General features: G+C 38.1%; 1 protein-coding gene across 3 annotated transcripts in view; it reads left to right on the forward strand.

Annotated features, from left to right (window-relative positions):
* The window catches only part of ZNF385D (zinc finger protein 385D), a 437843-nt gene that overhangs the window by 356816 nt on the left and 55781 nt on the right, over positions 1–25246 (forward strand). For all 3 annotated transcript variants that reach the window (XM_064444281.1, XM_064444280.1, XM_064444282.1), the window contains one exon: positions 13471–13633. In XM_064444281.1, coding sequence (XP_064300351.1) covers positions 13471–13633 — 163 coding nt within the window. The remainder of the gene's footprint in view (positions 1–13470; positions 13634–25246) is intronic.

The following is a 25246-nucleotide window of genomic DNA, read 5'->3' on the forward strand; positions in this document are numbered from 1 at the left end:
GGATAAACCTACAGCAGGACTTTTTTAACCAAACCACTGGCATAAGACTCTTTTAGAGATACGAAATTTATCTAAACGAGCCAGGAACTAGTGGGCTGGTAGTTCTTTTATTCCAAGAAAACACGTTGCCTCTCTATGGATGTTCTGCACCCAGAAGGCTTAGATTCCTCTTGGAATATGAGAAGAATGAAAGAATCTGTAAACTCTTCTGGCTTAGTCCTAGCCTTAAATTACCAATCTTGGTACAGCTGTGAAAACTTTTCACAGTGGAAATGTTCACATGATATTTTACATATACTTACAGCCTTTTACAAGAGGCTGGAGATTTAACCTGGGAAGCACCTAACTACTGCCAAGTCCACGTAAAACAGAGCTGGAATCAGGAAATTCGAGCATTTATATTTCTTATTTGTGGGTTTTGGATTTCTGCTTATGGGTAGAAGCTGATCTAAAGGACACAGGAAAAATTTATATAAAAATAATTATTGAAAGATAAATTGAAAATCCAAGATGAAAAATTTGTGTAACTGTATACTTGAGTATATGAATCAGACAGTTGAATAAACATTTCTCTGAAGATAAACTTGAAATTTGGAAAACTTATAATACCTATTGTATTAAAAACAGTAATTCCAATAAAGTATTAAGACTGTGCTTAAAAGCACAGTGAAAATATCTCCATGTACTCTCTTTTGTCATTTGGTACATACAAGTTGTATTAACTTGTTCATAATTCAAATATAAAGTTCAAATGGTACTGAATTAATAGGAATTCAGTACCATTTGGCTTAGTTGGCAGGGAACGCAGCAGTGGCGATGGTAAGTCCCATGGCTGGGTGCTAAAGTGGGGCAGACAAGGGGTTGCTGGAGCCAGGGAAGCCCATGGAAGAGCAGAGAGGCCCGCCGGGTCCCAGCAGCTCTTGTGAGCCAGGCTGACATGGCAGGGTGGTGCCAGGAACAACCATGGGAGATTTAAATGGCCTAAGGCAGTGCAAGCGTCCAGGAGCTCTGTGAACAGGGCATGGCACATCAGCCAGGGCATGGCACATCAGGCAGGGCACTGCGTGGCAGTTCGTGTAGAAAGGGTGCTGCACCCTGCTCGCAGGTCCACAGCCCAGGGAAGTGCTCTAGGTCTCTGCCAAAATGGTGGACACTCGCCTCAGAGCTTAAACCAGTGTTGCTATGGAGAAAGCCCCAGAGATGTCTGATGCATCCACCCAGATGGAACTGGTAAGGAAGGAGGCTTCAGTACAGGCGGTAGGTTGCAGCGAGTGCCCAGACCCTTGTCCTGGTGAAAAGGTAAGTATTTGTACAAGGTGTGCATGGGTTGATGATCTGTTGTGTCAGGTGGCCAAGTAGCAGGAAACAGTTAAAATGCTGCACAGTATTAGTGGACCAGAGGCATAGATAGATAGGTGATTTCAGAACCAAGTTCTTGTAGCGGACACCACTGAGAACAAGGCACCTTGGACCCTGGTGACCCACAAAAGCAGGGCTCCACTTCAGTCTCCACCCTCCAACATCACTACCAACAACAGATATGAAGATTTAATAGCTGTAAACACTCGTGAGCAAGGTCTGCAAGGTGCAACTGTACCAGCAGCACAAAGTGGGTGTTCATAGTGGGTGACTCTCTGTTAAAGGCACTGAAGTGCCCATCTGCCTACCTGACAGGGAGTCACAAGGGGTTTACTCCCTTCTGGGAGCTAAGATCTGAGACACCGCTGAGAGGGTACCACAATTTATCAAGAGCACAGATTACTGTCCGCCATTACTCTTCCATGTGGGCACAAATGATGCTGTAAACCAGAGCCTGGGCAGAACCAAGGAAGACTATAAAGCCCTTGGGGAGCAAGTGAAAAACCTTGGTGCTCAAGTAATATTCTCCTCCATTTTACCAGTTAGAGAAAAACGGGCAGCCAGAAATAGATGAATAATGCAAATCAACTCTTGGCTGCATGACTGGTGCTGTCTTGAGGGTTTTGGCTTTTATGACAATGGGGCTTTCCCCAGCAACCATAGCCTGTTAGGGAGGGATGGGATCCACCTGTCTAGAAGGGGCAAGGGAATCTTTAGCAGCAGGCTGGCCAGCTTGGTGAGGCAGGCTTCAAACTGAAGACCTCCAGGGGTGGGGTCCAATGTGGCAATGCTAATGCCATCACATTCAGCAGGACAATGAGCCAGGCCAACCACAGCAGTGACAAAGGAGCCTTAACTGCATCACAAGGTGGCAATCAGAAGACCAACCACCTCAAGGGTACGTATGGCTATAGTGGACCCTCGTGCACCCCTCCAGGGAAACCTGCATGCTCAGTTACCTTTCTGAAATGCCTGTACACCAACGCACGCAGCATGGGGAATAAACAGGAGGAACTAGAAGTCTGTGTGAGGTTGCAGGGCCATAATCTGATTGTAGTTACAAGGACATGGTGGGATAGCTCACGACTGGAATGCTGTCATTGATGGCTACATACTCTGTAGGAAAGACAGGTCAGCAAGGTGAAGTGGGGGAGTTGTTCTTTATGTGTGGGAGCAACAGGAATGTGTCAAGCTCTGCCTAGGGTTGGAGGAAGAACAAGTCAAGAGCTTATGGGTAAAAACTAAGGGGCAGGCAAATATGGGTGACACTGTTGTGGGTGTTTGCTACAGGCCATGTGATCAGGAAGACGAAGTTGATGAGGCCTTCTACAGACAGCTGGAAGTAGCCTCACAATCACAGATCCTGGTTCTCATGAGGGACTTCAACCACCCTGATGTTTGCTGGAAAAGCAGCATGATGGGGTACGCACAATCCAGGAGGTTCCTGCAGAGCATCGAGGATAACTTTTTGACACACGTGGTGGAGGAGCCAATGAGGCGAGATGTGCTGCTGGACCTTATACTAACAAAAAAGAAGGTCTAGATGAGGATATGAGGGTTGGGGGTAGCCTTGGCTGCAGTGACCATGAGATGGTAGAGTTCAGAGTCCTGCATGGTAGAAGTAGGGTGACAAGTAGTATTACAACCCTGGACCACAGGAGAACTAATTTTGGCCTCTTCAAAGACCTGCTTGGAGGAATCTCATGGGTTAGGGCTCTGGAAGGTAGGAGATTCCAAGAGAGCTGGCCAATATTGAAGTACCACTTCCTCTAAGCTCAAGATTGGTGCATCCACAGGAGGAAGAAGTCAAGCAAAGGAGCCAGGAGACCCTTATGGGTGAACAAAGAGCTTCTATAAAAACTCAAATGGAAGAAGGAGGTTTACAGTAGGTGGAAAAAGGGACTGGCCATTTGGGAGGAATATAGGAACGTTGTCAGGGTATGCAGAAATGCAACGAGGAAGGCCAAGCCCCACTTGGAAGTAAATCTGGCAAGGGATGTCAAGGATAACAAGAAGGGCCTCTTCAAATACATCAGTAGTAAAAGGAAGACTGAGGAAATTGTGGGCTGCTGCTGAATGAGGTAGGCCACTGCTAACGCAGGATGCAGAGAAGGCAGAGCTACTGAATGCCGTCTATGCTTCAGTCTTTACTGCTAAGGCTGGCCCTTGGGTATCTCAGCCACCAGAGGTAAGAGAGAAAATCTGGAGAAAAGACGACTTCCCCTTGATTGAAGAGGATTGGGTTAGAGATCATTTAGGCAAACCAGATCCTCACAAATCCATGGGCCCCGATGGGATGCACCCACTAGGGTTGAGGGCTGGAGGATGTTGTCACTAAGCATCTTGGAAAGGTCATGGAAGACAGGAGAGGTGCCTAAGAACTGGAGGGCAGCCAATGTCATTCCAGTCTTCAAAAAGGTCAAGGAGGGCCTGGAAAACTATAAGCTAGTCAGCCTCATCTCCATCCCCCGAAAGGTGACAGAACAGTTTATCCTGGAGGTCATCTCCAGGCATGTAGGATCAAGAAGCTTCTCAGAAGTAGTCAACATGGATTCACCGAGGGGAGATCATGCTTGACCAATCTGATAGCCTTCTATGATAGCATGACTGGTTGGGTAGATGAAGGGAGAGCAGTGGATGTTGCTTACCTTGACTTCAGCAAGGCTTTTCACACTGTCTCCCATAACAGCCTCCTAGGTAAGCTTAGGAATTGGGATTTGGATGAGTGGACAGTAAAGTGGATGGAGAACTGGCTGAACAGCAGAGCTCAGAGGGTCGTGATCAATGGGGCAGAGTCTGGTTGGAGGCCTGTAACTAGTGGTGATCCCCGGGGGTCTGTACTAGGTCCAGTCTTGTTCAACATATTCATCAATGACCTGGATGATGGGATAGAGTGTAGCGTCTGCAAGTTTGCTGATGAATCAAAACTGTGTGGAGGAGTGGCTGATACACCAGAAGGCTGTGCTGCCATCCGGTGAGACCTGGACAGGCTGGAGAGCTGGGCCGAGGGGAACCTAATGAAATTCAACAAAAGCAAGCATAAAGGTCCTGCACCTGGGGAGGAACAACCCCATGCACCAGTACAGGTTGGGGGCTGACCTTCTGGAAAGCAGCTCTCCTGAGAAGGACCTGGGAGTGCTGGTGGGCAGCAAGCTGACCATGAGCCAGCAATGTGCCCTTGTGGCCAAGAAGGCCAACTCTGCCCTGGGCTGCATAAAAAGGAGTGTGGCCAGCAGGTCAAGGGAGATTATCCTTCCCCTCTACTCCACCCTAGTGAGGCCGCATCTGGAGTACTGTGCGCAGCTCTGGGCTCCCCAGTTCAAGACAGACAGGGAACTGCTTGAGCACCTTCATCAAAGAGCTACAAAGATGATCAGGGGACCGGAGCATCTCTCTTATGAGGCAAGGCTGAGAGACCTGGGTTTGTTCAGCCTGGAGAAGAGAAGACTGAGGGGGGAATCTTTTCAGTGCTTATAAATATCTGAGGGGTGGGTGTCAAGAGGATGGGGACAGACTTTTTTCAGTGGTGCCCAAGGACAGGACAAGGGGCAAGGGGCACAAATTGGAACATGGGAAGTTCCACCTGAATATGAGACTTTTTTACTGTGAGGGTGACAGAGCAGTGGAACAGGCTGCCCAGAGAGGTTGTGGAATCTCCTTCCCTGGAGACATTTAAAACACCCGGACACAGTCCTGTGCCCCCTGCTCTAGATGTACCTCCTCAAGCAGGGATGTTGGACATGGTGATCTCCAGAGGTTCCTTCCAACCCCTAATATTCTGTGATTCTGTGAATTTAAATATGCACTCTTTAAGCTTTTCCTATTTTCTTTAGAATTTCTTGTAGTATCTTTGTGTCTAGCTTGCAACTGTTCTTCCCTGATGCTTTTGATTCAGTAAAAAAAAAATATCTGAAACTCAGAATTCAATGAGATTGCTGTTATGAATGTAAACAGACAAAAATGGTTTCCTCAGCAACAGAAACCAGGTGAAAACACTCAGATGAGCTATGCTAAACCCACCCACTCAACTTTCTTTAGTTATCCATTCACAAACAGGATGCAGAGGGAATCAAGTGTTTTATGTTCACTCAGTGTAAAGGTTCTAAATGGACTGAGACTCTGGGCAGGTAAGTATACGTGTACACTCTTGACTCCCATTAGCTGTTGTGAACTGTAACAAACAGATTCAGAAAGGTGTTGGCTACATATCGAACGCTGTTATTTTTCAGATGACATAAAAAAAGACTGAACTTTTCAACACTGTTCAGAAAATTACAGTCTTTAAAGCAGTTCTTTTAAATTCAACAGCATCCGTTGTTTTTAAGTAAACAATGTTTGTATATAACCTGAACATTGAATTACATTTACATTATTAAACTCATTATTAAGTAAATCACAACCATATTGTTGCATGGTGAGCTTGTTTTCTTTGTTGTTTCGCAGAAAGATTGTATGTCAAGTTCCACTCTAGGATTGCCATTATTGACATATTATTCAAAAGGTGTTAATAAACAGAATGAATAAACGATGTGTGGGTGTGTCTACTGCTAGTGGAGGGAAGCTGGGGTACATTTCTACAAAATTATAATAGCATATATCGTTTGCTCAAGTTCTTAGTTCCAAATACATCCGTTCAAAATTCAAGACTGGAACCATATATGTTATATTTACTAAGCTGAATAAATACATGTTTTATTTTATTGTATGAGTAGCACATCACACTGTGCATAGATTAAGCTTTTTCTGTCTCATTCTAAAATCAATCTGAGATTAATCACTTGGTTAATCTGAATGAAAAAACTCAGATGAGTTTAATATTCTTTTGAAACTCTGCCTACAATAAGATTTACCATGGGGAAAATAAATGATGCTGCCAATTAATACAGTAAAGATGAGATTAAATGTTAAAGTTCATTTCATTGATTATACCAGTTGTCAAAAGAGTTTCATCTTTCCATCAGAAGAGCTCCCCAAAAAACAACCATTATTACTATGAGAGTCAGTATGTAAAAGCTTCCAGAGACCAGAACTTGATAACCTTGTCAAAATGAGTTTAAAATTTATCTGCCTTAACAATAAAAAAGATAAAAAAGGTGGTAAAGCAAATAGTCTGGTTATTGAATTTCAACACGCAATGAACTTTTGTTGTGCTGCATGAAGTACTGGTGTCCTTAAAAGAAAAATGCCAGGTATGGGAAGACATGGTTACTTGAGCTATCTTCCCTTCAGTATATATATATTTTGACACTGTGTTCAGCTACTTGGAATGCAGTGTGAGGTGTGTTATATCTAGGCAGTTTTTTTGTATCTTGCTTAGTTTCAGGTAATGCCACACTCAGTGGCAGCCTACAGTACAAGCAGATGCATGGTCATAAAGGTAATGGGTTACGGGGCAAGCGATATTAAGTAGGAAATTTTGACCTTCCACATCTGACCAAGATAAAATAGCTTTGCCTTTCCATAATGAAATATTTGATTTTACTATAGGATGGATGATTTTACCATAAGAATGGGGCTGATGCCAATCTCTCGCAAGGTGATGCAGACTCTTGCCAGGTGTAGTCTCTCACCATTATATAAATGGCTCTGGAAGGAGCCCAAGCACAGGGAGTGGGATGGAGCAGCTTTGTTATTGCAAAGGAGCTAGTGAGCTCAGAAAGCACCCATTCGCTCTGATCCTTGAGTCTCAGGGTACATTCATGAGTGTACTGAATAAATGCTTTGTGAAGGAGAAGAGGGAACAGAACGTTTTTCTTTGCATGGAAAGAGAAAATTAAATACCTGGGAATTAACATGCTGGGAAAATTATTTTATTCTGCCATAGTAATGGAGAAATATTTTATTCTCTACAGAAAGGTCCTTTTTAGTACTTGCTCTGTTGTTGTCTATTTGGCTCTAGGGAGAGGGGCAAATTGATCAGTCATAGGTTAGGGGGCAAAAGCCTTCCTCAGAGCATATCTGAAAGAAGTCATATTACACATCCTTGGCGTGTAACCATAGTTATATCTGAGTCCATAATGTAATTAGATTTCTGGCTCTGTATTAGAGACTGGTGTTGATGATAGAGTGCACAAAAAATTGAAATGACACAATTCAGAAGATAAAGCTAAGCTTAGGGGAAGGAAGAAATGACAACAGGCAACATTTACCTGCACTGTAATTGACTGCAGATTGAGTTTGTATATATCAGGCAGAAATCAGGATATTCTTCTTCAATATGAAATGTGTCATCATGTTCATATCAGCTTTAAAAATTACATTATATGTCTTCACTTAATCTCCTACTCTGTGAAGGCTTGCACAGGTACTTAGGTTGTTTGTCTCTTGTACTGTGTGTCTGTGAAGCTCTGCTGAAGTCCATGGAGTTCCTCTGTTTTCTAGAAAGTAAGCACAGGGCTTTGTGAGTAGTCCTGAATTTCCTGCATGTACTCACTGGGCAAACAAACCAATAGGCCATGTAAGAAATTATTTCTGCAAATTTAAATTAGCCTCAAATAAAAGCTTACATACTAAATAGATTAAATACATCTCACTGCAAAAGTCTGTACAATCTTCTTGTTTTATCGGCTGTGGCTCACAGTAAAAGCCCTGCCCTAGGCAGAACCCACTGTTGGCATCTCAAGGCTGTTAGACTTTCTCTCTGTAAACTTATTCCATTTACTTACTGGAGAAGTTCCATAAAGATCACCTCAGGTTATGAGAATAGCATGTACATGGTAGTATACAGATGTCTCAGCTGTATACTGCAGCCTTCCCTGAGCACAGTGCTCTCATCACTGACTGGCCAGGCTGGTCAAACCATCCGGACTGGCAACTCTGGAGTCATTAGAAAAAAAAGTATACTTGTTCCAAAAATTAAAAAGTCTTCTGATTTTTATCACTTTCTTATATGCTTATAACAGATGTAAAATTATATTTGAAGTTATTATTGACAGTCCAACTTTAAGAAAATATTCTGTACTCAGATATTAAGACAATGTGTAGCATAGGCATCTCATGAACTATTTCCCTGACTTCATCAAAGGACAGAAGCCCTCTTGGCTTATGCAGTGGTGTGTTATTGCTTTCCATGTGTGCCTAGCTCACTGACAGTACTAGTTTGAACCAGGAAACTGATTTTTTTTTTTAGAGCTTTTTATTCTGGAGGATGCTGACATCAGCTGCTGATATACTATCCAAAATTGCTACTATTATACTGGGAATAACAGTAGAGGTGATGGTAGCATCCAGTAGCTCATAAAAACAAAGACATGACATGAGCTACTGAAACCTGAGCTAGACAAAAAGCACTTTTCAGCACTCTCAGCCCTTGTTTGGGGTTTTCTAAAGATGCAGACAGACTGCAGCCTTGCTACTAATTGGCCAGATGACAACATGGAGCAGAGCACTCTCCACAATGGACGTCTTTCAAAACGTATTGTGAAATGCGAAAGTCATAATACAGGATAATTGAATTGAATTTTTGTGAGGAAGAATCAGTGGAACATATTCACTAGACTTTTTAAAAAGTTCTCTTCTTTAGGCTGGCTTTTATTATGAAGGTATTGATAGAAGGAATGACTGAGGCAGGAAAACAATCTGTAAGAAGATTGGTAATATGAGAAGGACCAGGAGGGATATGAAAAGATGATGCAGTGCTGCTAAGTCGAAAACTCTGAGAACAGGAGGAGACCCTTTCTTTGTCTCAATGCACAAAATTAAGCACAATGGTTTTGTTGGACCAATGCCTAAAGAACATAAGTGAGAAGACACATGATTCACTGAAGTACATTAGTCAGGCAGACAAACTTATTTTGAAGGCTTCCATATAGATAAGATGACTGTAATTGTAAAAGAATACTGTCCAGATTGTTTAAAATATTTCATCTTTCTCATCATATTTTACACATTGCAGTTTGCTTGGTAATATGATGTCCTTATGGTAATTGTGGTACAATATTGCACTTACTCAAAGAAAATACAACTGAGTTTTGTCACTATGGCTGTTATTTCTAACTGCTGACATCTGCATATAGAATTTTTTATTCTTTTATGCTATGTGTATGTCTGCATGTTTAAAATGTATCTACACACAATAAATGTTTATATAGACAAATACATTTTTTATATTCTAACAATTTGGGAAGGTTACAAAATGCAAGGATTAGAAAGGTCCCTAATAATTCAAGATAAATACATGGAATCAGAGGGAAATATTTGTTTTGCAAAAGAGATGCTTAAAATGACTTGTGCTGCCCAACTAGGCAGGACTTCATTACAAATAACCTTGAAAAGCGATTTGATATCTATACATATTTCCATTTCCTTGAAGTAGTTCTCATAGACCAAAGTTTGTCTACATGTGATTTGGAGGATCAGAGCCCTCAAAATTTAGTTAAGGATCCCTGAGTTTTCAACTTTTCAACTTCAGATATGAAGTAATAATCTACCTTTTAATTTCTTGTTCGCTTTTTCAAGAAAGGGTATAAAGTTCACTGTCATGTTGCACGAGGAATATTTGACATATTTCTCATGCTTCTTCAATGACTGGGTCGCATGTTAGCTGACAGTGGCTTGTCTTCACAGTGCTAGGGTTAATTCTGTGTATCAGACGTGGAAACTATGATGAAAGAAGAAAGTAAGCTCTTAAGTTATTCTTCTAATTTGTTCTTTTGTAATCATAAAAAGAAACAGAATTTAATATTGGGGGGGGTTAGCATAGCTGATTGACTATGATTATGAAGTGTTATCTAATAGGGAATTTTTCCTTTAGGATTCTCCTTAATCTCTTTCATTTGAGAGAACATCTAATTTTAGATCAAACAGTTGTTTCTCAAAGAGGACTGGCTTCCATCAAGATAAGCAATTATAAGTCAGTATCCCTTTACAAACATGGAAAGGGAAATCCTCCCTTGATTCCCATCAGCTTCTGTAGATGCAGGGTTTCACCTGTAACTTCTGCTCATTACTCATCTGAGCACAACTTCTAGCACAATTTGGAAAGGTAATATATAAACTGTATATATTATATTCTTGGGTTTTGCAACTGTTGAACGCTGAAGTGCTCCAGAAGGAGACCCTTCTCATCTTTCTGAAGGGGTACAGTATCTTCACTCAGTGAAGCATCACGGTTGGCACCAAAAAGTAGGACTAACTTGTCTTTCACTCTTCTGCTCTCTCTCAATATTTCTTATTCTGCATGAAATTTGCAAATAATTGCATTTTATGATCTACCTTATTTTTGAATTTAACCTACAAGTAAATACCATTTAAGTAATGAGTTTTATAAGCTACAAGTAAATGCCATTTAAGCAGTGAGGATTATTTTAGTTCTCTTACGGCTGCAAGAAATGGTGTAGTGAGGTACCATATTTTATGTTGTTGTGCTGAAAAATATATTTATGGATATTTTTCCATTTCCTCCATCTTCATCTTGCAAGGAAAGATAATGACAAACCTTTTTTCTTTTTTTAGGGTTCCAGTTGAGTTGTAAAAGTTCAGCATAAACTAATTTGGAACTAGTTAAATGCCTAGGAGCAATATGTCTGCTCTCACACAGACCTACCATTAATGTGCCAGCTACAGTTATATTGAAACAAGCTCAGATGGCTTCATGTCCCCACAGAGGATGGAGATTTAAATTTTGAAATAAAAAAGTCATAAAGATCTTCTTTAGGCAGAGGCTGGGTAAACTGGCAGCGCTCTGTGGGAAGTGATTAATGGACAACTCTGCTTAGCAGCCATCGTACTTGTAAATTTGAGCGATGTGTTCCATCTTTGGAGAAATTTCATTCATATATTTCAGAACACTGAAAAGGTCACCAATTTCTACATAGTATTCATTGTATATTCCTTATGCATCCAACACTCTGCTTGAGTTGAGGTTTGCGGAGCTGTAGCTGTGAGAATTTGGAGGGAAGAGAACTATGGATGCAGGAGACATAAACCTGCAATGCTCCCCCAACAATCCTATGAAGAAACTTGAGCTGTGTGTCAAACTAATATCAACATTCATAATTCAGTATTAAGGACCATGTTCTCACCACCTTTCTGATATTTGAAGAATGACACTATCAGTTAGGGAAAACAAGTGCACTCAGAATCTGGAGCTGAGTGATAATTAAATTTGGCTAGAAACTGTAAAAATAGTTGACATGATAATGACATAAGGCTGTACTGTATAATGTCATTTTTAATACATCGTCGTACCTTGCACTGGTCCTTCAGTTTAACAACAATTAACATCTCTTGACTGTTTGTATTTGGCTTACAGTATGTCTCAATGTTATGTGTTGGGAATTGTAAAAGGTGCATGATTGTGCTGTTTCTGTTCAAGTTGTTTCTAATTAATAACTTCACTGTCCAGTGTTCTTTCAATAAGGGTACCTAATACAATATTTACATTATTTTAGGTATAGAGAAACTGGCTTTTCAACCAAACCGAATGATGCATCTCAATATACAACAGGAGTGTATGCATGTGTGTATCTATGCATGTATACACATACACATATATGTGTTTATTGGTTTAGACAAAGTTTCTCACTTCTTTCCTGCTCACCTTGAGCTTCTCAAATCTCAGGCATCTGGAAGGAAACATGACTTTTCATGAAAGCTGAAAGTCATAAGTCTCAAGATTAATTAATATGCACTCTTATTATAATATTCACTAGGACTTCCTCTCTCCCCAAAATTCAGCACATTAAATAACATAAATAATGGTCTAATGACTAACAGATGCCAGATAATGCAGGATTCTTCCACCTGCATGAGTGGCTTAGTGAGTCAAGTGACTGTGTCATTTTATCCCTTTGATCCTTTGAGTTTGTAGCCACTAAATTACATACGTGTTTTTTTTCTTCTTCTGATTCCACAACAAAAAGCATATACCTTTCTTTTATGTTCTAAGTATCTGCTATTGTTTCATGCCAGAAATAAAATACTGACCTTTGTGGGTCCTTGAGCTGAACCAGCATAGTTGATTTTCAATTGTTTAATTCTGTAGAAGCTAAATTTTGACTATTTTTTCTAGAGTCTTAAGAATTTCTCTTTCAAGTAAGAAAGGAATTGTTTTCAATAAAGCTTAAGTTCAGCAATAAAATTATAAGGAATTTTTGGGGTTGTTAACTTATTAACTGGAAGACTATCTTTCCCATAAGAGTTTAAATAATTAGAGAATAAATAAATCCTGAATATTCATATTAATTCCAGTGGGTTTTGTATCAGATTTAATCTTATACCTCAAATACTATTCTTAAAATATATTTGCAACATAAAATAAATGAAGAAAAGTTACTATCAGCTCTTAAAATAATGAAGATAGTTTCAGTGTAATATATAAATCTTAATAGCAATGCACATACAAATCCATTTTAGCTTAACGATATCAAGTAGCCAAAATGTATTTAGGACTGTGACAGGATTTGTATGAGCTTTCTCCTTTGAAAGCATGCTCATGACTTTGAATTTCAAACACTACCTTTTGTAGCAGGTGGGCAAAAGTAATCCTTTTTTTGTTTTTTAAGAAAGCCAGCTAGTTGCATGTGTGCCTCACATTTAGTTAAATCTTTGGTGATGGGCTTTGAAGAGAGTGTTTTATGTTTTGCTTTCTTTTGTTTGGGCTTTGGTTTTGTTTTGGGAGGTATTTGGTTTGTTTTCTACTGTCAGTCTGTGCTGAGGAGTTCCTGATACCACCGTTAAAAGAAAACTGTTCTTTGAAGGAAGCTTTGACAAAATTTCTAGTCTGAAATAGAAACTGGAAAAGTGCAAAGCTACTGGGAGGAGAATGCCTTCCTCCCCGTTGCCTGAGAATTAATTTATTTTTTTTTTAATGCAAAAGCATTTCTTAATAGAAAAACTAATGGTAGCATGGTAGTCTAAAACAACCTTTTTTTGGTCTGAAAGTCATATGCTGTTATACAGTAATATACTGTATTTATTGAAGTGGGGTTGCTTGAGTATTTTCTTCATTGTTTTCCAAGCATCATTCTAAATATAATTTTCTGTTTGGTCACTTCTTGGATAATGTGAATGGTACCCATTATTGAAAGGTAGTCTGTATTCGTACTAATACAGAGAATGCCAGTTTAGAAATGAGCCTGATTGCATGGTTCATTTTGTTCTCCTTTGTAGAGCCAGGCTGCGGCCCACTACAAAGGCACTAAACATGCCAAGAAGCTCAAAGCACTGGAAGCCATGAAAAATAAGCAGAAATCTGTTACTACCAAGGACAGCGCAAAGACTACCTTCACTTCCATCACTACCAATACCATCAATACCAGCTCTGACAAAACAGGTTAAGCAACAATCTTTGTTGGTTTTGTTTGGTTTGGTTTTCTTTTTTTTTTTTTCTTGTTTAATTCCACGTCTGTTTGGTTGTGTGCTTGCCACATTGATTCATGCTCGATACATCATTCTGTGTGATATTGATTTCTTTTAGTCCTTTCAATAGGCTGGTGAGAGTATGATAGTCATGTAACCGATTTCTCTTAGTGAAAAGAGGCTTGTCATTCTTTCAGGACAGAATGCAACTCATTACTTGCTTAATTTTTATAGTGGCTAAACTATATATTACATATCAACTGATCTAAACCTTCTAGTCTGTATGCAGTAACTCTCTATAAAGTATTACATATGGCACATTTGTTTGAATCACAAACAATGTAGCAAATTGCACTACTTCTGTCTAGAAGCCTCTTCCAAAAGCATTGTTAGTAAAAAACTAATTTTCATAAATTTCAAACATTGCATTATTTTTTTAAAATGGCTATTGCATGGTTTTGAGCTGGAAAACAGCTGTATAACCTCTATTCCACACAATCAGGTAAGTGCTATTGATGCCAGTTATTCCGCTTAAATGAGTCTTCAGACTGAAATAATATCCTTTGAATTATTGTGTGGGTAAAAGGTACTTCTTTGCAAATAAAATCTATATGAATATTTGGTAAAGTCAACAAGATTTGATGAAGCTCGCACTTAAATATGTGACTATTGTACTGGAAATTTCAAAGGAAGGTTGTAAGTTCACTGAAGGATAGTCTAGTATCTCACAAGGTACAACTTCTCCTGTGTATGAAGGGATACAGTTTACATATTAAGTCATAATCAATCCCACTTCCCCACACAAGCCAAAACCAGCCACAGCAGAAAAGCCAAAGCTGTGAAACAGCAGAGACCTTCCTACTGATGCTGAAAACTGCTCATTTGGAACCACTTCTGATGCAGTAAGTTTAGCATTGCAACTGGATGTGCACTGAGCAATTACAGTATAAAAAAAAGTACCTTGCAGACACGTGTAGTACTTTCCTTAAGATACATCTTTGCTATATTTTTTGTAGACAGATACCTCTATGTCTATCTCCCTCTTTATATAATCTTTGTTATAGCCCTTTATTATAGATAGCATATGTTTTTATGGAGATTTACATCTTAATTGTAATGGGATGGCTTAAAAAAATTAGTTACGTTGTTTTCATGTTTGTTACCAAGAAAGAAAGAAAGAAAGAAAGACAGAAAATATTCTGAGTGCTTTTGTTTCTACGATGAAATAAATGAAGCATGGGAGAATAGGAAGAATGTCAAAAGTTATTTGTGAAAATATATGTGATTCTAAACACACAAATACCTGTAAAAGTTCCTTCTCCTGTTACGTGTTGGCATGTTTAGAACAGAAAGGGGAAAGAGTGATTTATTGTTTACAAAATGTGATCTACTGGTTGGAGAAAATACCTGAAGAGAAAAGACTTCTTTTTAAGCATTACAATGTATTATTCAAAAGCTTTTATCTTATGCTGTGTAAGTTTGAAGGATCTTCCAAGGTGCCTTAAAACCAGTCTGAGTCTTTCCATCAGGCTTTGAATTAGATCCCTGACAAGATATATGAACTGTCTTGCAACCAAGGTCAGTAGTACAAATCAGGTTTTATATGGGCATAAGTAAGAATACATCAGAAATCTAGTTGCACACAGAAGTGGTGGCCTATGCAGGAGTTTCCTGAGCTTGACATGTTGCTTGTGACTTCCTGGATTTATTTCATAGAATGTGTGTATACATGTTATGTATTCTGGGTTAGGAGTACTGACCTTAGTGGCATTCTAGAAGACACATATTGATGTTAATTGGCAAGCAGCCCAAAATCAACAATTTCACAAAACACTGAGGGCCAGCATCCTTGCTGTAAAGACAAGTTTAAAATGTCATAAATCAGATTTTCTTTCCTTTCCAGTTGTTCTGTGTCTTATATTTGCTTGATAGAACTTTTAAGGGCAAAATGGCTTCTGAAAATCAGAATGACATCAGAATATACTGCACTGTGTGAGTTTGCATATTTGTAAATGATAGCTGTAAAAGTCAAATATTCTGATAGTAATATGCAGTTCTGGGGGAATAGTTGTACTAATAAATATAATTCATTAAATAATCTTTCATAACTAGAAATAAGTTTTGTTACTAAGTCCCTGCACTTGTGATCAATTGGAAAAAATGCTTTTTCAACAGTATTTTAAAGCGCTCTGCTGAAGATTAATACTTGATCCCAAATACAGTGAGGATAGGGTCATGTTCATATCACCTCCAATATGTTGTTAAATGGCGAATGACACATTGGTCAGGACTTCAGTTCACTGGTTCTGTGTACCCTTAGCAGCTCCAGCAAACAAAATGTCATCAGGAAATCTGGAGTGCTGTGCAATGAAGATTATGAAAAAGACCACACAGTATACAAACTGATTCAAAAGCTAAAGCAGTGATTTGTTGTGTTGCTTATTCTGGAACTATTTCATTAGACGTGGTGCCAGCATGTGTTATTGCAATAAATAATGGAGACTGTGCAACCCACAATGTAAGCAGACTCCTTAAAACCTTTCATAAATGATTCCTGGGGGTTAAACTATGTGTTAAGGAGAAAACATTAAATATGGAGTCATTTTGCTCATTCTGTGAAAGTCACTCTTTTTTTCACCCCTTTAAACAAAATTCTAGGATTATTAGATTGCTTGAACTTGAGAAATCTTTGGGACACGGAAATACCTTGAGGAGTGGTTGGCAGTCACATAATGGACAATGCCATTCTCAACACATGGGGATTTTGTTTCCAGTTCTATTATTTAATATCCTCCTTTCATCTGTATTTACCATTTATTATGTGATACCCATAGTCACTCAGGACAGAAAAACAGGAAGTATGACCATTCTGAAGTCAAGCCCACTTTATGGTAGTATACAAGCCAGATATCAGTATTTCTTGATTCTCCAATTCAAGGATGACAGTGAAAATTCATATTTTCACCATATATTAACATAGATGCATACATATGCCCTGACATAATGTTGTTAAACATCCTTGATAGCTTTACAAATTGCTCCTCATTTCTGCCAAGTTATATTCTCCTCATAAAGATGCTTCACACCTTTCTTTTGGCTGTAAGGACGGATACTTTAGGAACATCTTTTTAGAATATATTTAGATAGACTGTGTTCTATCATCCTATATGTCTATATCCTATATGTCTATCATCCTATATGTTCTATATGTCTTGTCCAGTGAAGCCATTATCCTGCACTTGGATTTTTTGAACCTAGACTGAGTGTACAAGATTATATCCATGTAAAATGATATCCCTATAGTTGTTGCATGTGTCTAAATACAAAGCTATATGAAGTTAAAAAGAACTCACCATAATCACATTATCAGGAATTAGGTCATGAAGATTTGGGCTATTTGTATTTATTTATTTATTCAGCAGAGAATTCAGCATGAGTTAGATCATTTGTTATCAACAGAGAAGTCTGAGTGAACCTTTCCAAGGGTGGGAAACATGTCATTGGGAGCCATCACTATGGCAAAGTCTTTAATGTTGTTTTTGAATGTTATACACTATGTCTTAAATCCTATGTACTTAAACACAATGAACAGCTCATAAAACAGAGAGAAATGTGATGAACAGAAAAAGTGTATATCTGGGCCAAGGTACAGACAAGATCATCTACCGTTAGAACAGTCTTAACATCTAAGAGACCCCCATGCTGTCAGAGAACAAAATACCGGCACCTGCCCTAAAGAGCTTACAATCTACACATAAGATGAGAGACAACTTCAGGAGATAGACACAGTTAATGTAACAGGCAGGTGTTTTAAAGGAGCAGTAGCATGAACATGTTCAAGTGATAAAGGTATCACAAGAAATGAGAACACTGAAGATGGATTAGAAGGAAAAGGAGAAGGGCTTTTTTCTAGATACTGAATGCATGTGTTGGTAACAGCATGGGAGAACGCATAAATTCTTCTATTTTCCAGCCCTTTTGGTTTTTCTTTTTATCACAGAAGTGATAGGATATTTCTGGTCAGCAGATGAAACTCATTCCTGAAATAACAATTTCAGTCCAGCTGGGATAATTCTGAAATGGAGAGCAGGTGGAGGTGGGAGAGAGAGCCAGTCTGGCAAGGTCTTGGATATAAAAAAGAAAGGCAGGAAGGAGAAGAAATTGGAAATGATGTGGTAAGTCAGGGTAAACTTTGAAGGAGGAAGAAAGGAAGGTGACATGAAATTGAGAGGTTCAGAAAGATATGCTGGAGTTTGTCAGCCACAAATACCACAGGATCACAGAATTTTTGAGGTTCTGTGAAAGGACCTCAGGAGGGACATCTGGAGATTTGCAAAGCCACCCCTACAGGTCAGAGCAGAGTCAGCTAGAGCAGGACAGTCAGTATCTTTTTGGGTTGATTTTTGAATATCTTCACAACCTTTTGCTGGGCAACCCATTCTAGTGGTTGAGCACCCTCAGAGTAAAGAAGAGTAAAGAAGTTTCTTCTTGTGTTTAAATCCAATCTCCTGTATTTCAGTTTGTGCCTGTTGTGTCTTTTCCTATCACTGGGCACCACTGAAAAGAGTGTCTAGCTCTATCTTTTTCACTCCCTGCCCCTGGACCCAACAGGTATTTATGTACACTACTGGCTTATGTTTCAAGTGGTGTATGCCAGGATCCCAGGTCCTTTGCCACAAAGCTGCTTTCCAGACAGTCAGCCCCCAGCCCAGACCGTGTGTAGGGTTATTGTTCCCCAGCTGTGGGACTTCTGCAATTACCTTTGTTGAACTTCAAGGGGCTGCTGTTGTCCCAGTTCTCCAGCCTGTCCTGGTCCCTCTGAATAGCAACACACCCATCTGGTTGTACCAGGCACTCCTCCCAGGCTTTTATCATCAGCGAACTTGCTGAAAGTGCACTCTGTCTCATTGTCTGGGCCATTTACAATGGCTTTAAACAATATTGACTCTACTAGTGACTGGCCTCCAACTTTGTGCTGGTGACCACAACCTTTTGATCCTGGCAGTTCATCCAGCATTTTTTCTCTTAGCCTTTGTGTCTTCTTGTGAAAATGAGAACTAAGAAACTGGAGGGAGGGCAAAAATAAATACTAAGCTCAAAGAAAAGAACTAAAATGGAAATTAGTCAGACTTATCCAAATTTCTAAATTCTGCTAATATCTGGCTTTAATGTGTTTGCACTAGTTTCCTATCAGGAAAATCACACTGAGTTTATGTAATATGCATTATTGTTATAAAATGTATTTTGCATGCAATTAAAATTTTAAAAAAGGTCATTGATGGGACCTGACTGAAGTGCAAAGCTCTTTCTCTTGCATTTTAAATTGTTTCTTTATGTCCTTCTGTTGAAATATGTGACAAATTCAGAGTTTTTATCTTCAGAACTGTTTCATTCTTTTTAGGTGTACTTCATGCCCTGTTAGGTACTGTGTTGTCTTCATGTGTTGGGCCTTTTCTAATGATCCTATAATGCATTTTGTCACCCTTGCAACCTTAAGTTGTGCTTCTATGGGATGACTCAACAGTCTACAGGTACTGGGAATAAAAGCTAATGCAGATCTGGTGCCTTAATATCAGCTTACACTGGAGCTGAAGTTGGTCTGTAGATACGTAGGGAGTGACAAAGACATGTTGCACAGCATACAGGATGTCTTATGCATTACTGAGCTGAGAACTCAGCTTCAAATACAAGGAATGTTTTAACAGAATGAAATCTACTGAATTGCTTAGACTGTTCATCTGTACTTTTGGTTTTCTGGAATACATGAAGGAGAGCAGGGCAGATGTTGTTAAGTATAATATTCATTGAGAGGTGGAATTTCTTTGACCAAGTATAAACATACATGTTGATGTTATTTGCACTGGCTTCTCCTTAGTGTGAGAGGAAATCACATCAATAAAGTCTAGGGAACAATTCATCTTATTCTAAAGTAGATGTCTATAATAAATCAGATGAATGATGAAGACCTGAGAAAAAGTATAAAAAATGCCTGTGGTGACTAGGTTGGGTATAAACTGCTATGCTGATAACTACAGTTACCTGAGACAGATTCCAACCTCAGTGACCAAATTGCCCTTTCTGTCAACAGGTCCAATTTTTTTCCACAGGTTTTGATTCTTTTTAACTGAATCATGCCTTGCTCTGTAAGAATTTGATGCCCAGTGTTCAAAATCTGAGTTCTGTTAGTTAATTCTGAATTATATGTAACAAATGACACTGTTTATGTCTGTCAAGTGGAAATTTTAATATGCTTTTGAATAACTTTTAGATTTCCCACTGACGGGAAGAGAGTTTCTTGATTTTTTTATTGTTGTTTGTTTTGTTTTTTAAAAGCATGAACCTTTTTCTCATTGACTTTTTTTAAGCATGGAAAGAAAGTTATTGCCTAATAAAAGTAGACTGCTGGAGTATGTATGGTTTAGTATTAAAATAGTAACTTCATCTTTCTCAGATTACATTCAACCATAGGTGTCTTACTGAACACATCTTACTAGAACATTGTATATCTCTCAAGTGTCTAGTAAGGAGACAAGGGACTCTGCTATTAGTCTGTATGTGCTGCTTTATTTAAGATTCAAAACTTCTGCTCTAAATTGTAGGAAAAAGTTTTCAAACAGTGCTTAAATGAACACTTGGTTGTATGAATCTTTATAGAAGGACAAAGTATAATTGTCTAGCATTACAGCAAGTTCATTTAAAACAATGGAAGAAATATTCTTTGAGTATATTTATATTAATATGTTTCTGCATGTTTGCAATATTCCCTTCTCAGTTCAAGATGGGTAATTAACTGTTGTTTCTTCCAGTATCATGGATTAGCACACCTTGCTTTCTTTCTGTTATCACTTCAAAAGTCAAAGCCGTGTGTACATTACCTCTGTACATAGATGTATTTGTGCAGTTCTTGGTTCAGCTCAGAACCTGGAATGGAAAGAAACTCCCACTTGAAAATGAAAATCAGTTTCCTCTTATCTCTGCTTTCCTTTTATTTCCGCTTTCATTTTATCTCCCTTACATTCAGCTTCTAAGCTTATTTTCTTTTTTTATTATAAACATAGATTTTGGTAATGGCTGGGCTCTAAGGTTTATGAGGGCTTCCATATATCAAGAATTATTGGATTGTTTCTGGTGCTGCTGGGTGTAGCTAACCTATATTATCACTTACTTTTCAAGTTATTTGTTTAATCCTTTGTTCTTAATGACAAACTACCCTAAGTTTTCCTTTCTTAAGGAAAGCTGAGGAAGACATACTGCTGTATTTATGATATTAACATATATTTTAAGTCCCACTGCCTATTTATTAGCATTTTTACAGACAGAAGATTTTCTTTTAAGCTTTTGTAACCAAAAGAAATTCTATTTCTAATAAAGATACAAATGTCAACTGTATTTAAAATTCAAACTAGTATTTAATACTATTCAAAATCTGCTGGTGGATGCAGAAAAAATTTACTCTATGGTCCCAATGTGCAATTTGCTAGTACAGCTTAGGCTGTGGTTACCCTTGTATATGTAATTGTTATATTAAGGATCTTTAATCTCAGAAGACAATTCAGTGCATTCAGTTTGTATAACTTAGCTGGTTTTTTGTTTTCGCATTCTTTATTATATCATAAAGTGTGCTTTTGTTTTAGCAAATTATTTCTTCAGATCATTTCAGCGTTGTTTAGGGCACAGCAGAATTAACAGGCTAATTCTAGGTTTGGGCTTCTGAGGTCCTGCATGTAAATTGATTTCCTTTAAAATTCAATGTTTTAGTGCACATCAAACCAGAACAATGACCTTGAATCTTGAATCTGTAATAATTTTTACTTCGTATTAACTTGTTTGAAATATTTTGGGTGAAATAGTCCAAAGTTGCAAGTGTGAAATAATAAATAAGAAGTAATTGCTCGGTGATTACCACAACACAGATGGATTTCAGAGCAAGCTATAGGACTTCATGGCCCACTTCCCCATCACCCAATTCTGAAAGTTCAACTTTTCCTTTTTTTAATTTTATTTGAACAAAAAATCTTTAAAAGAAGCTACAGTCTGAAATATATGTTCTTATTTTCTGATTTTCTTGTAATTTGCTTGGAAACTAGAGATTACCGATTCACAGCCATCAGTTCTCTTAATCACATGCTTGGAAAATTCAGCCCAAACCACTAAAATGTAACCGTGCTACAACATCTTTCACTTTAATCCATCTATGCTTTGACTTTTTCATACTTCAGACAATCTGCAGCTAACTGCAGCACAAAATGTTATCAGCATTCCACACACTGTTGCACCAATTTTGCATTAGAGCTCAATGGTAATTTGGAAGACAATAGCTTCTCTTTTGATCTCTGTGTAGAACTAGGGCTTTTTCTTTCTTTCAGAGTGTAGCTAAATGGCGATATAAAAATTACAGTAATTTATGTGTGTCTCAATTGATCATGAATGTGCAATAAAATTCTTCTTTGCTTGCATCTACATACGCTGAGAGCTTCGTCATATGAACACCATGTGTTTTCTGTGGACCCAGCTGCTTTTGATTGAGATTGCCTTGACAACAATTTTATGCTTGAATAATCCGGCAGATAGAAACTGCTGTCAGTCTCAACATCTGTATCAGCCTATTGAATCAGGAAGAAAGTCCAATGCTAACAATGATATTGTTTGTAGGTCTGAAAAGCATTTTCTATTGAAATATTAAATAGGGTCTTTCATTGTAGCTCAGAGAAATGTCATCTTGGTTGCTGCATGCCCGTAGTTGTAACTACTAGAAATCTTGGGAGTAATCTTCTGATATCAGATATCTATTTATCAGTTTTTCATCAGTATTGCTCTAAAAACTGGATCAAGCACCATAGCGCAATCTGCTTAATGACTCATTCTTCATGATGTGTTTTGTTGTTATGTTGGGAATGGCATTGACGCTAGTTAGTAGGATAGGTCTGAAGGCTCCACAATTCTACCCACTGGGATTTAAAAAAAAATATGGTATTGCAATCCTAGATTATCTTTCAAGTTTTTATTGTAAAACATCAGATTCCGAAGCCTGTTACTATTGCATAATAGTTTATTTTGTCAGTTTATGGCCTAATTTGGAACAGAGCAAAAAATTCTTGATCCAATGCTCTCAGATAGAAACATAAAATGGTTTGGGTTGGAAAGAACCTTAAAGATCATCTAGTTCAAACCCCGCCGCCATAGGCAGGGACACCTTCCACTAGACTAGGTTGCTTAAGCTTAGTAACCTGACTTCGGCACGAGCAAACATCACATTGTCTTGATACAAAGCATAGCTGTGACTGCAATATCTGTTTGAGGAGGAAGGTAAACATGCAGTTGGTCTTCAGGCACCTGAACTCTGTTCTTTTTAGACTTAATGTAGTTTTCCACGTACTAAATGGCATGTTTATAGGTAATTCGGGCAGACCACACCTATAACTTCAGAATAGGTACGTTAAGGGTGTCTTATTCTCAAAATCCATATGATGTTTCAAACCTCCTGAAGAATTATTGTGTATTTCTCATTTTACCTTTGTGCATTCTGCATTCCACCTTGATACATCAAATAGCAATGTTCCAGTATTAAAACTACAGTTTTATGACATGTCCATAGTGGAATTAATATCAAAGGAGCTAGAACTATTTAAGTGGATTAGAAATTAAGAACTACAGAATATTATTATAGGAAACAAATGGATACAAGAATAAATATAGGCTCATCAAGGGAAATAAAAAGATGCTTTTAAGAGTAACAAGAACCAAGGAACTGTGTCCTGATGATGTTTAAATGCTTTCCATGCTAACTGTAACAATAAGTGTATTTACCTACAAGTATTAAATTAGACACCAAATCAGGAAAAGTTGCATATGAACGTTTTAAAAAAAGCAGATAAACAGTGTTCTGGATAAACTGTTATATTTTTCTGTACATTGTAGGCACAGTAGAAAATCCAGAGGACTAGAAGCAAGTTAATGTTGTGTCAGTATTCACAAAAGGTAAACAGAATGAATCAAGTATTTATAGGTCTATCAGCCTGTCATCAATCTTGGGAAAAATAAAGTAACTGCTGATAGAGGACTTAAGTACTCAAGTAAATGAGATCAATTATATAGTGACAATGAATATGAATTGGTAGAAAGTTAGACTTTCCTACCTAAAATTGTTTTTATGAGATTACATATTTGATTGATAAAGGATAAGCATGATGATGCCTTGTGTTTGCACGGCTCTAGAATGTGCAGAGGTTAAAAATTATCTAAGATACTGGAATGATACAGAATGAATATGGAACCTATTAAGTGGATTTAAGCCTGCTAATTATAGGCCTTGGAATGCAGTCATGAGATACAAGTTGGTGTAGAAATATTCCAGTGATACCCTTTTGGAATAGGGTCTTAACGCCAGTCTAATCTTTCATGATCAGTTACCTGCAATGAATTCTTTACCAATTGCAAACGACACAAAAACTAGAGTTCTAGGCAAGTAATAAAGATGAGCTGGAGATTCAGTGAATCAAATGCTTTTCATATGAAAAAATGTATTTTTCTCAGGAAACAAAAAAATTTATTGAAAAATTGGGGGAATTCATGTAAAGATGAAGAAAACTTGTGAGTACATGTTAAATATCAGCTACAGAGGAACCACTGGTGTAGTGATGTTTCCAGAAAGCCTTGTGAGAAAGTCGTGTTTTGAGGATAATGGAGGAATGTAAAGATTTTTGTTCCTTTTATTACTGTAAATGAACTATATTATCTATTTTTTAATGAAGAATAACATCAGACTGAGTGGAAACTTAGGGAAAATCTAATAAAATTATATAAGAATGCTTTAATAGTGAAAGACCTAATGAGATCCATGCATTCAACTTCAGTACTTACCTTATCAAAGAGAATGCAAGTAGCACTTTGATTACAGTCTATGAAAATTTGCATGAAAACAACAATCTAATAGTAAAAACACTCCCAGTAGTTGGGAGGTGTGGCAATATCCAAAGACTGCAAGTGGAAAATAGTTGGTTTCATTCCACAATCAAGACAAAACCTTTTTAACACTGAGAAGTTATATGTATGTATACAACATATACAAAATCTCATGTGGGATTCTCATAATTATTTGGCCAAAGATACTAGGTTTGACTCAAGTCCTCTGGGCATGGTTCTGTTGCATGTCAGAGAAAACTGTGGACACACATGTTCAAACATATAATTTGTCTTCCTGACATTTGAGGTGGTCTGTAATGAAGTCCTTTAAGTGGCAAATTTAACAGTACTTACATTTAAACATGAGACCAATTTGTTTGACTTGAGTCAAACAACATGCATTTTCACAGCTCAAGAATTGATTCTTGACCTATGTCCTACCTAGGTCAAAATATTTTATCTTTCTGTGTTTTGTACAGGACTGGAGAAATGAATAGTGCTTGATTAAATAAAACCCTAGAAAATTGTAATTGCTGGTATAGATTTGTCTGGATAGACAAAGGCTTTATGGTGCAAAGCTGCCTGTACCCTCTCTCAGTGTCCTTAATTATGTCACAAAACTGACTCCAGGTAATTAAAGATGTTTTATTTCTCTTGAAGACTAATTTCTTTCTATTATTATACC

This window comes from Phalacrocorax carbo, chromosome 2, assembly GCF_963921805.1.
Source record: "Phalacrocorax carbo chromosome 2, bPhaCar2.1, whole genome shotgun sequence".
Lineage (NCBI taxonomy): Eukaryota > Metazoa > Chordata > Aves > Suliformes > Phalacrocoracidae > Phalacrocorax > Phalacrocorax carbo.